General features: G+C 36.3%; 1 protein-coding gene across 5 annotated transcripts in view; it reads right to left on the minus strand.

Annotated features, from left to right (window-relative positions):
* Nucleotides 1-12,430, minus strand: part of atg10.L (autophagy related 10 L homeolog) — a 78,492-nt gene extending 66,062 nt beyond the window's left edge. For 4 of the 5 annotated variants that reach the window (XR_005962408.1, XR_005962410.1, XR_005962407.1 and 1 more), the window contains exons 1-2: nt 12,274-12,430; nt 9,106-9,230 (exon numbers count right to left, since the gene is read on the minus strand). Coding sequence is in view for 1 of the 5 variants with exons in the window: in XM_018264785.2 (XP_018120274.1) it covers nt 9,106-9,219 (114 nt within the window). In the remaining 4 variants the exon portion in view is untranslated. The other variant, XR_005962409.1, reaches the window with a different exon arrangement.
* Nucleotides 12,431-13,068: the final 638 nt, after the last annotated feature.

Here is a 13,068-nt window from a genome sequence, read left to right on the forward strand (position 1 = left end):
AGGTGCACATTGCATTCACATAATATATTAAAGAGGCAGTTTATGAAAGCAATGAATACGGCTTGTATAATGTATATACCGGCTTGTAAAATGTATATACCGGTATTTATTTTGTTATTTATTGAGCTAAACCAAAATAAATAGTTATTACGTTTTTATAACTATTTTGATATTGAGTACCGTTTTTTTTGCTTTTTTGGATATTTTAAACATTGCTATCTTCAGGTTGCTGTGTTTTTGTTAATAATATGGCACACTGCACTTTGGTACGTATTGTTTAACAATATCTATAAAGTTGAGTGCATTGTGCATATATTGTAGTGTTTCACAGTAGGTAATTAGTATTTTCATATTATAAGTATAATGCAGCTGTGTTTTTGAAAAGTATGCCACCACTTTTTATTTATTATATGTTTAGTATGTATTGTTTATATGCATTGCATTAAAAACAAACATTGTTTGTTTTAAGCACCATGCCCTTGTATATTCTTATTTAAAAAAAATTACACAGTTTTGGAATGATCAGTGTCTATCTATCTATCTATCTATCTATCTATCTATCTATCTATCTATCTATCTATCTTTCTATTTATCTGTCTATCTAAGCCCTGTTGAAAATGGGCTATACTGTCCCTTTATAGGGGATGTTCTTCTTTATAACAGCTTTTGAAAATAAAGAGATATTGCCATTTAAACAATATTTACAGTTCGGTCTAATTTAAAAAAAAAAAAAAAAAATAGATCATTTTCAAAATATTTACCTGTAAATAAGATAAAACTGCATAGCCAGGGTGATTGCCAATACCTTGGCTGTGTAAGGTCCTGTCTATGTCAGAATGAAAATCCCTGAAATGTGAGTATGCCAGAGGCCCCCAGCTGGCACTACAAGACGCTTATACAACACTACATTTGCAGGTAGATATATTGAAGAGATCCTTTTTTTTTTAATTAAACCAAATTGTAAATCTCATTTAAATGCCAATATCATTTTCTTTTTAAAAACTGTAATAAAGATAAATATTCCTTTTAAATACTAATCTGATATACAGCACCTTGCTTTTAAAAATAAAACCATGCAAACAATATAAAATAACATTTTCATTGATAATGTGGTCTTGTGATTACCCAGCTGTAAACTTCAGATACAGTAGGCCAGTCTTCTCTAATAATTTCTAAGAAACATTAGCTTATTCTATGTACTCACTGGTAGCTCAACCAATCAAGTTTCTGTGCCCTGATAATTCCTACTTTCCCTTGTTCATTTTCATGTAAAACTACTTTGATATTAATCTTACTTAGTTGATCAATTAGATTTCACTGTAATTTCAGAAAAATATTTTAAAGTTCCTATAACCTTCTCGTTTACTGCTGTTCAATCTGACTAACACATTTTTAGCATAGTGCACTTGGTTTCTATTTATGTTTTTGGTTATAATTTGATGTACAGTACAAAATACCTCCCTATCCTAATATTACCAACAATAACCATCAAATTCCCTGTAATACAGCTATGGGACCTGTTATCCAGTACTGTACCCCGAACATCATAAAGGCTACAAACATCTTTAAATGGTTCAAGTTTTTATTGAAAACAACCCTCCAAAACTTGAATTTTTTGAGAAAAAAACAACTCAACCTTTCATAAATAACCCCCTAAATAAACCCATTAGGCAGGGTTTGCCTATTGGGGATTAATTATGTTAGTTGAATCAAGTACAAGGTACTATTTTATTATTACAGAGATAAAAGGAATTTATTTAAAAAAAAATTAGATTATTTGGAGTCTATGGGAGATGGCCCATATTTCTGAGCATTCTAGATAAGGGGTTTCCAGATAATGAATCAATACCTGTACCTCTCTTTCCTTAAAGTGTTAGTCATGGGGCCATACATTTTTTTGTAGGGGGGCAGTGAAATCACGTCGATAACTCCACATGAACCTTGTTCCACACTGCAGAATTTATATTTAAAAAATCACACAATTTATGGTACAAATACACTTGGAAACCATTACGTAATAATTAAAATTATCACAATTTATTTTTTAAATGTCTCTTATTTATATCATCTTGGGCAGAGGTCATGTTTTTAAAAAACAGCAAACTGAGAATGCCACTGGTGCCAGTGTTCCAAAACAAAATGATAAGATACCGAAATCAGAAACAATGCTGAGCAACAATGATGGCAAAGTACTTTGTTGGCACTGGTCACGGTCTTGCTCCCAACCCCAGTTTTTTTTCACTAAAACACCAACAGGTTAGATGCATAAATATTCTATTTATAAATATTTATTTTCAGTTTTTAAAATCCTGTAGTTATATACATCTGCAATTTCAGGTTCATATTTAAGCTTGTTCATGTTTAAAGGGGACCTGTCACCCTAAGAAATAATTTCAAATTCTTTTCTATCATGTTAGTTGAGCAAAATAAACTTTATTTACACTATATTTATTATTTAAATTTTGTTTCCTTATATCTTGGAATTATACAATCACAACAAGCAGGCAGCTGCCATTTTGTGGACACGGTTTTTAAGGGGAACCCAAAATCTTGTGTATGCACCAGAATGGGGGACCTAATGTCCATGTGCAGTTCCCTACACAAATATAGAGCCTGAGGAGGGAAGGGGGGATGTGAGGAGAGCAGTGAAATGTAGGAAGTGCTGAATGGAAAGTGAAAGTAATTGACTGCCCCTCCTCTATGCCACGGGCATAGAGGCGGGGCAGGTAATATTTGATTGACAGTTCAGATATTTAAACAACTTTATAACAGGTATGGATGTTTTAATGAAAAAAAGTTGGTGTTCCATATTTAATTTGCAAAGGACTTTCATTATGCAGCTTTTTATGTGTAGGTGACAGGTCCACTTTAAGCTTGTATGTTTTATTAAAATGAATATGAAGGTTACACATCTAAATGAGGACTCAAAAAGTGTATTTGCCCAAATAAATAAAAAAATAACACAAAGCAGTGCTTTAGAGTAGCTACATATAAACTACTTGTTTTGTACTCACTGAAAGATACAAACTAATTTGCTGATAGAATGGATGCCTTCTGGTTATTAATAATATATATCAGAAATGAGTCTCTATATAGTTTCTTAAAGCAAAACTGAAAGATCAGTTTAGAAAACTAATTAAGAAGTAGCAATCCCTAGAACCAAATAGCCTGGGTTGAGAACATTGTATTGCTAAAAGCACTTTATTTTTAGATATACAGCAGCCAGAAAATAAAGACCTCCCTCATCGCATAGAATAGTTGCTGCAATAGGGAATTATGCACAGCAGTTAGACGTTAAGGGTTCTGTTGTTGAAAATACAACAATTCTGACAAAAAGTGCCAATGCTTGAGATTTCCACACATTATAAAAGGCTTACACATAAGTACAAAGAAGAATAAACATAAAACTAAGTTGAGATTGTTATTCATCTGTACTAAATATGGCTTGGCTCCGGAAATTTTTGTACAGTCTTAAGAAACATATTTGTACCCACAATACAACATTCTTTCACAGAAGTTTAATGTTATTGCTCACTGCAAAAGTTGTCTCTATTTGGTACTGCTGGTGTGAGCCATTTGTGTGCAATTCAGCTGGCACTCGTAGGATTGCCTGTAGGTGCAACATGAAATAGAAACCCATGGAAATTGTGCCTTCTTCAGGTAGGTGGTAATTCCAGGGCTTTCCTGGGCAAACTTGCATCCTGAGCAAATGCAAGTTTAAAGAAATGCATATGGGTAAAAAATCATTTGTGAATGTTTTTTTTCTCTGTGCCTAGTGAAATTTTTAGAATTTTTTAGAATTTTTTAAGATAGATAGATGACATGATGATATTCAGAAAACCAAAGCAAAATACTGAGGCATAGGTATCCTATGTGAAGTTTAAAAATGTTGCCTCTCTCAGACAACTCTGCTGCCCCATAATATTTACTTTACAAGCCATTTGTTTGCAGAAAGGATAATACTTTTCTTTACTCTGCAATGAAACCAGTTATTAGGGTCAGGGCACATGCTCAGATCCAGGGAGATTAGTTACCCCGGCAACAAATCTCCACATCTTCGGGGCGACTAATCTCCCCGAACTGCCTCCCACCGGCTAGAATGTAAATCGCCGGAAGTATGCCTCACGAGGAAACTTCGGGCAACTTCGGAAAATGAAAGGCTCCAAGTGCCACCCCGCCGGCGATTTACATTCCAGCTGGCGGGAGGCAGTTCAGGGGGGAGATTAGTCGCCCTGAAGAAGAGGAGATTTGTCGCCCCGAAGAAGAGGAGTTTTGTCGCCAGGCGAATAATCTCCCCTAATCTAAACGTGTGCCCTGAACACTTTGCACACTGCAATCTGTTAAGAAATTAACTCCCTATTATTAGTGATGGGCGAATCTGACCTGTTTCACTTCGGCTAAAATCTGCAAACTGAAAATTGAGCAAAATGTATTGAAGTCTATCAACAACAAATAATCTTTGACGCGTGACAATTTTTGTTCACCCATTCGAGTCTATGGGAGTCATTTTCGCAGTGAAAATTCCTTATTCCTTACCTATTATGTCTATAAAGTTATGCTTTATCTTGGGTTTAAAAGTGCCAGGCACTGTACACTAGCATATCAATGCCTGCTTCTGGTGTCTCATGCAACATCTGCATTATTTTTGGTTTATAGTTACCATAATGTAAATAAACCTTCTAACTGAACTAATGACATGGTACATTGTAGATTGCTGATATATCTTCTGTGACTCACAGAGTAAATTATTAAAAATCACTTCGCATTTTCATCAGTATGGCAGGGAAATAATACTTCATTCATTCAAACACTGCGAGTTTGAAAACATATTCTTATGCTACCAAGGCTTTTTATACATATAAACATGAACAAATGTGCTATGTGGCTGATTGGCCAGAAATATGACACAAGTTCAAAAATGTAGATTGTTGTTTCCATCATTATTGTTTTCTAAAATAACTGAAGACCTTTTTCCTTTTATAGTCCATGCACCCAATTGTAGCAATGTAGTTTATACAGGATTGTACTCAATATATGAGTATCGGGTCACTTTCTATGCTTCATGTGCTCACACAAGGTTGCAAGGCTATTGTTATGTACAATGGGACATTTCTATATAGAACATTTTAAGGTTGCAAGGCTATTGTTATGTACAATGGGACATTTCTATATAGAACATTTTAGCAAAATACACATTTATTTGTTTACCTTTATGTGTTTCAAATAACATTGCTGCCAGTGAAAACACACACACATATTTGTAAAATCCTCTCCAATAATCATATGTTATACCAGGGCCGCCATCAAGGAAGACTCCGGACTGCAGTCAGGAGTCTTTTGGTAAAGGGGGATAACAAAATTAAAGCAAACGATCCATCTTGCATAAAATGGGCGAGACTTGTGAGGAGGGTTTGGAGTCTGGCTGGATCTTGACGGTTTTGCATAACAGGTGTGTTGCCAAACAGATTAGTGTATGCCCACTGGGAATTTATTTTTTCATTGTTGGCAAGGTCCACCATCCTGGTTTGAGGGTCCTTTTAACTTTTTAGTATGGGACCCTATGATTACTGATAGCCTTGGTGTCCATTAAGGGAGGCAGTTTGGGAACTACTGTAAATCAGCTTAAACGATGATTACTTGCATTGGGCTGGGAGGAAAGTCAGTGGGTAGAAAATGGAATGTGGAACAGAAGAGGCACTCCAACTAAGCTGAAGGCAATTCACAAGGGTCTAGTTCAGTTTAGAGATTACAGTGGGCAGTAAAGAGGCTTAAACCAAAAAATTGGCCCTCCAGACCTTTTCATCAAAAACCAATGCATTGTATCCCATTAAAACGTCTAAAAAAACACATTTATACTTGCAATACATTCATCATAGTCAAGAGTTTCCCTGCTTCTAAAAAAGAAGAGAAAGCTAGATGGTACTTCAGTGATGTGATCTGCTTTATAGTCTACTTGGAATGAGTACAGTGAGTCACTTATTGTTAATGATTAGGTACAAAAGCACGTGCTTAGGCTTCACTATTTACAGGGGCTCTTTGGGTTAAATCCTTTGACAAAGCTTTCAAAACCTGTGCATTGGCTGTGCTTGGAAAGGCTAAGGCCCATTGAAGGAACACCATATGTATCTCATTAAATACTTTTGTTAAATATTATAAATTAGATTTTTTTTTCTGCTATGTATTCTTAGCTTGAGTATCCTGCTCTTGAGGAAGCCCCTTATTGACAGTAACAACAGCTCCAACTAATCAAACGTTGCTGGTTCTACTGGGAAGACAAAGTGGAGGGATGCAGTGATCTAAGACTAGGGCCAGATGGGGCTTAAATCAGCCTGCTAAAATCCGCAGGCCGATTTCAGCCCCTCCCTGCTAGCAGAATCCTCTTCTCTGTTCGCGACCGGAAGCCTTGTACCAAGGGTGCATGGCACAGCAGTCTGGAGGAGTTTTTCAACATGCAAGCACACCACCATTGAACCTGGAGGGGGCCCTGTTGCAATTCCTGTACCAAAGCTTGACCAATGTTAGTTACATTACTGCAAACAACCTAGAATTCCCTGTGTATTGCTTCCATCCAGCTTGCATATACATCTGGGGAAATACTCTGAATTTTACTGACTTCAAAAACTATATACTGTATATATATATATATATATATATATATATATATATATATATATATATATTGATAAGATGGGTGGCACTCCGCTTCTCGACTACACCCAGTTGCACGGTTAAAGTTTTCATATATTTCCAGAATGAACCAGCAACACAGGTTTTTTTCAATAGAAAAGTGTATTTAGTATGTTAGTAAAGCATGTTCCAGCCAACGTGACGTTTCGGTCCCCACTGGGACCTTTCTCAAGGCTATATATATATATATATATATATATATATATATATATATAGAACAACGCTTGCACTCAGATCCAGTCTTGAAGATACTGTGGGTGCTCGGTCAAAGCTTCAGCATACAATCATTGGATAAGGACCCGCACTCCAAAATTTCGTGAAAAAAGATTTTTTTATTTTAACTTGTGCATCCAACGTTTCGGCCCATGTCTGGGCCTTTATCAAGGATATATATATATATATAGAATCGAAGTCCTAACGCACACCATCCATTAAGGGTTCAAAAATGTGTATATATAAATCACATACCTGGGTGCTACCCTAAAAAAGCTGCATTATCTATAGTCCAATGATAAGGGTGCACACCGGGATTTTGTAGTTAAAACTTCATGTTTATTAAATAAATTTAAAACAGGAACCGGCCAACGTTTCGGTCTTTCTCTAAGACCTTTATCAAGGTCTTGATAAAGGTTTTAGAGAAAGACCGAATCGTTGGCCGGTTCCTGTTTTAAATTTATTTAATAAACATGAAGTTTTAACTACAAAATCCCAGTGTGCACCCTTATCATTGGACTATATATATATATATATATATATATATATATATATATATATAAATATATATATATATATATAGATATATAATATGGAATATTTTTGAAGTCAGTAAATTATATATATATATATATATATATATATATATATATATATATATATATATATATATATATATATAGATATATATATATGTGTGTGTGTGTATATAAATGTCCCACAGTGCCCACACTCAAACTTGTCAAAGCCAGAGGTGCACGATCAATATTGTAAGATATATGCAGAAGGAGCATCAGTACACTCTGTTGGTAGTGAAAAAATGTGTCCTTTTATTTCACAAATACAGCAATCTATCCGACGGATGAAGGATGAAAAAGGTTGAAACGTTGGATAGAATGCTGTATTATGTGAAATAAAAGGACACATATTTTAACTACAAACAGAATGTGATGATCCTCCTTCTGCATATAGAGAGAGAGAGAGAGAGAGAGAGAGAGAGAGAGAGAGAGAGAACAATGACTATGGGTTGATAAATACACTAGAAATGCCATAGGAATGAATAGAAAGTGGGTGAGTTTATCTGTGGTAAACGCTAATTTCCCATTTTGATAAATCTGCCCCTTCCAGTCGCTATAGCAACTTCATGTGCAAAGAAATCAGCAGCTCATTGATCCATCTTACAGGTAAAAGACAAATTGTAAGTATTATTCAAATTTACAACAAAATCCATTATAAGGTCAGTTTAACCTTTAAAAATCAATAGAAGATCATCTATCATGATCACAATAACTTGACAAGTTTTATTAGTACCTAGTGCAATGCCAATGAATGGGAATGAAAGAGAAACTCTTATCGTAAATAGCAATGTTTTCTTTTCCAGGATGGAACCATGGCAGTGGGCATAACACTCTCCTTGCCCTATTACAGGGAAACCTTTACTTTCTCTAGTCAGTAAAAGGGAAGTGAACGAGGACAGCAGAAGGTTACTTATTAAATTGTCTTGCAGTTTTCTATCCTTTAACATGACAAGGAAATAACCCACTGGTGCCCAATGTCATGTTTCAGTAAAGGAAAAGAAGATCTCTGTAAGTACAGTAAGAATGTATATTATTAATATGGAACGATAATAACTGCTGAAGAATAGTCAGCTAGTAGTCATACTGACTGTATTATACTGTTTATACGTTTACGTTTCATAAAAATCACAAGGGGTTGTCCACCTTTAGATACACTTTTAGTATCACATAGACATTGATATTCTGAAACAATCTGTCTTTGCTTTTTATTTTTTATGTTTTGTGGTTTTTCAGTTATTCAGCTTTTTGTTCATTAGCTCTCCCGATTAGAATTACAGCAGCTATCTGGTTGCTAGGGTCTTGTTTCCTTAGCAACCAGACATTAGTTTGAATGAGAGGCTGGAATATGAATAAGAAAGGGGATGAATAGAAAGATATGCAATTAAAAGTAACAATAACAAAAAACATTTTAAGTAAGCTCATAGAACAATAGTTTTTTGGGTGCCGGGTCGGTGACCCCCCCCATTTGAATGCTGGAAAGAGGAAGGCAAATAATTCATAATGAGGAACAATTGCTGTGTTGCTTGGAATATAATATAGTATAACATACTAAAAGTTACCTCAAAGGTAACCCACTGTGAAATGTATTGTCATTTGTATTGACATTCAAAGACAAGCTTTTAATTACCTGTAAACTTTTCCATTCCCACCCGTCTGCAATATTTTGGGAATGTTTCACAAATTCAATACAACACGTTTTAAAGTTATCTTCTGCAAGGTAGAAGTCCGTTTTGGCATCCATTTCAACACAACCTTTACAAGCAAAAAAAAAAAAAAAAAAGACAATATTATTGGAAATTTCATGGACCCTAAAACGTGGGAAATGCTATCCAATTAGGGTTGCCACCTTTATTGTTTTGGGAAAACGGGCAGGTGGTGGGCCGGATGATGTCGGGGAAGGGCCGGGAGACATCAGGGGCGGGATAGTGACGTCGGGAAAAGGGCGTGTGACGTAGGAGCGGGAGTGATAACGTGGCCATCAGCGATTGGCTGATCCCCATGTCATTCACTTAAATGTTCTGTCCAGATTTCCCAGTCAGCCCTTCAAAAACCAGGCTTTCTGTGTGACATCAGGACAGGTGGCAACCCTATATAAAACTCCTTGCCTTTGAGCAGACAGAAATTGCCTACAGTCATGAATAGGGTTTAGACAATGAACAATGCTCTTGGTAACACTAATAAACTGTACATTTCAGCCACCATCATAGCAGACACATAGGGGCAGATTTACAAAGCTCGAGTGAAGGATTCGAATTAAAAAAACTTCGAATTTCGAAGTGTTTTTTGGGCTACTTCGACCTTCGACTACTACTTCGACTTCGAATCGAACGATTCGAACTAAAAATCGTTCGACTATTCGACCATTCTATAGTCGAAGTACTGTCTCTTTAAGAAAAACTTCGACCCCCTACTTCGGCAGCTAAAAGCTACCGAACTCAATGTTAGCCTATGGGGAAGGTCCCCATAGGCTTGCCTGTGATTTTTTGATCGAAGGATATTCCTTCGATCGTTGTATTAAAATCCTTCGAATCGTTCGATTCGAAGGATTTAATCGTTCGATCGAACGAATAATCCTTCGATCGTTCGATCGCAGGATTTGCGCTAAATCGTTCGACTTCGATATTCGAAGTCGAACGATTTTAGTTCCTAGTCGAATATCGAGGGTTAATTAACCCTCGATATTCGACCCTTCTTACATCTGCCCCATAGTAAAAGAATAATCTAAACTGTCATCAAAATCTTCAGTATTCTACCAAACATAAAGGAATTAAAAAGCAGCTGCCCTGATCAAAGTCCACAATCTGAGCTGACGTTTGGGCCATAAATATAAGTAAACAGTGTTATTGATAAATAAGAGCTATTGTAAAATATAAGTATATTATAAGTTAAGGAAAAGTTCCATGATCACATAAAAGCACAAGGCCGAAGGTCATTGGTTCTAATCGGAGCTTAGTGATGTCATTTCTGTCACACGACTCACTGAAACTTGTGTATTGTAATAAATAAAGTATCCCCTGCTGCAAAATACTGTATGAGGATATTAGAAGTCACCTTGGAGTACCATGCCCTGTATAAAAACAAACTTTTACTTCAGTGTGTGGGATCTCTGATTAGCTAACAAATTTTAATGGAATCAATAAAGCAACGTAATTTTTAACTAGAAATCGTGTTCGAGTGAATCCGTTAAGTGTTGAGACCTGTTTAAAAACACTCAGCCTTTAGCCTCGTGTTTATATATGGTTATGGAACTCCTCGGTAACTTAATATAAGAATATAATACACAAAAGTCATGAATATCTTGTAAATTATATCCTTATAAACTGTGAGTTCTGATGTCATTTCTGTCACATGACTCACTGAAACTTGTGTATCATAATAAATAAAGTACCTCCAGTTGCAAAATATGAGGATATTAGAAGTTACCTCAAAGTTCCATGACCTGTTTAAAAACACTCGGCCTCGTGTTTTTATATGGTCATGAAACTCCTCGGTAACTTATAATATCCTTATAATTTACAAGAGGGGGTACTTTATTCACTATATAATACACAAAAGCCATGAATAATAACTTGTAAATTATATCCTTATAAACGGTGAGTAGTGATGTCATCAGTTATAAACGGTGAGTAGTGATGTAAATCTGTCACATGACTCACTAAAATTTGTGTATTATAATTAATAAAGTACCCCCAGTTATACACAAAAGCTATAAATATCCTGTAAATTATATCCTTATGAACGGTGAGTTCTGATGTTATCAGTTATAAACAGTGAGTTCTGATGTCATTTCTGTCACATGACTCACTGAAACTTGTGTATTATAATTAATAAAGTACCTCCATTTGTAAAATATGAGGATATTAGAAGTTACCTCGGAGTTCCATGACCTGTATAAAAACACTCGGCCTTCGGCCTCGTGTTTTTAATTTGGTCATAAAACTCCTTGGTAACTTATAATATGCTTATATTTTACAAGAGGGGGTACTTTATTCACTATATATATACATATATATATATTATCCTTGATAAAGGTCCAATAGGGACCAAAACGTTGGATACAGCATGTTATGAAATAAATCACTTTACTTGAAGAAAACCGGAGTTAATACAAATATAAGTTACATTGGCCGTGCACCCAGGAAGGTAATATCATTAGGGTGCGAACACTTGGACTATGTATATAGTCTCCAGACCCGCACTTTTTCAATAGCATCGAAAAACTCCCCTAGTCTACTGTTCAGGCAGGAACAAATGGGAGGTGGACCCAGAGGCAACAGGACCCCCAGTAGTTCTACCACTGGAAGGGACCCTACAATTTAGACAGAGTAGTAAATTCCAGTTGGTGTGGGAGTGGCCAGAATTGAGAAACCCATAAGTAGGGGTCTTTTGTAGTAACTGGAGAGTGCAGTCAGGGTAGGAATTAAGAGCAAGACTGTACTGGGGTTTTTATGGGGCACTGAAATTAAAGTAGAGGGTGGAATTGGGGTGTATTTATTGACAAGCAAATCAGATTCTGGTGAAAACTTAAAATAAAATTACATTTGGTTAAAACTTACTTTTTACAGCAAATTACATTCATTGAGAAATGACTACAATTATTTTACTGTATGATTTAGAGTAGAAAAGTCATATTTTCTCTTGATGAAAACAATTCCTAATCCAGACCGAGGCCAGACTGGCATTGCACTGACTTTGCCCACACTACCGTGATGATTCTAATATGGGCTCTCAGCCTTAATAGCTCCCACAGAAGCTGTGAGCTTTATCGCGCTGCAGTACAAGCAAAGGACATTACCACATAAAGCTGGGCAGCAGTCAGGGCAGGAGAGGTGTTTAACTCAGGTTACAACTGACAACATTCAGCACGATAGACGCACAGGCAAAGCTCCTTCATCTTCCTGCTTTTATACCTCCGTGTGCTGTAACCCTGCCCCTCCCAGCATCCTCTGCTTGCAGTTACCGTAGTACACGATGTACGAGAGCACTTTATTAAGAGAAAGGAGTCAGTGCTGCTACTATTTTCCACATTTCTCTGTGGTTCTAGTTTCAGCTAAACGATATATTTGTGTAAAGATATTTGTTTCAGTTTCCCTCACCCCAGCTTTCCCCTTGCAAAGAGTAATTGATGAAATATGGATATTAGCTAAGGCAGGGTTGCCGCTGGTTCTCCAGCCGAATGTGGCTACTAATTTGAAGCCCAGGCTGGGTTTGAAAGTAGAAACTAGCCATGATTTGGGCTACTTTTTGGGCGTTTGGCTGGTTTGTACTTTGGAAACCAACCAAAGTTTTTTGTCTTGCCCTAATGTACCAAGCCTGCATCTCCCAGTGCATTTTGGGTAATGTAGTCTTTGTTTAACAGTTTGCCAACTGCCAAGTTCAATATAAGACTCCAATGCCCAGCATGCAATGGGACTGACTTGTGCAGGAGTTACCAGATTTTGGGCTCTGTACCCCATTCTCCTGTCACTTTTAAGCAATGTCACATTTTGCGGTGACTTTCCTCAATTTCAGACAATTTTGGGGCAAATATCTGCTGGTCACCAAAATGTTTAGAGGTTGACATGTTTTACCAATATTTATTGAAATTGTA

Source organism: Xenopus laevis, chromosome 1L (genome assembly GCF_017654675.1).
Source record: "Xenopus laevis strain J_2021 chromosome 1L, Xenopus_laevis_v10.1, whole genome shotgun sequence".
Lineage (NCBI taxonomy): Eukaryota > Metazoa > Chordata > Amphibia > Anura > Pipidae > Xenopus > Xenopus laevis.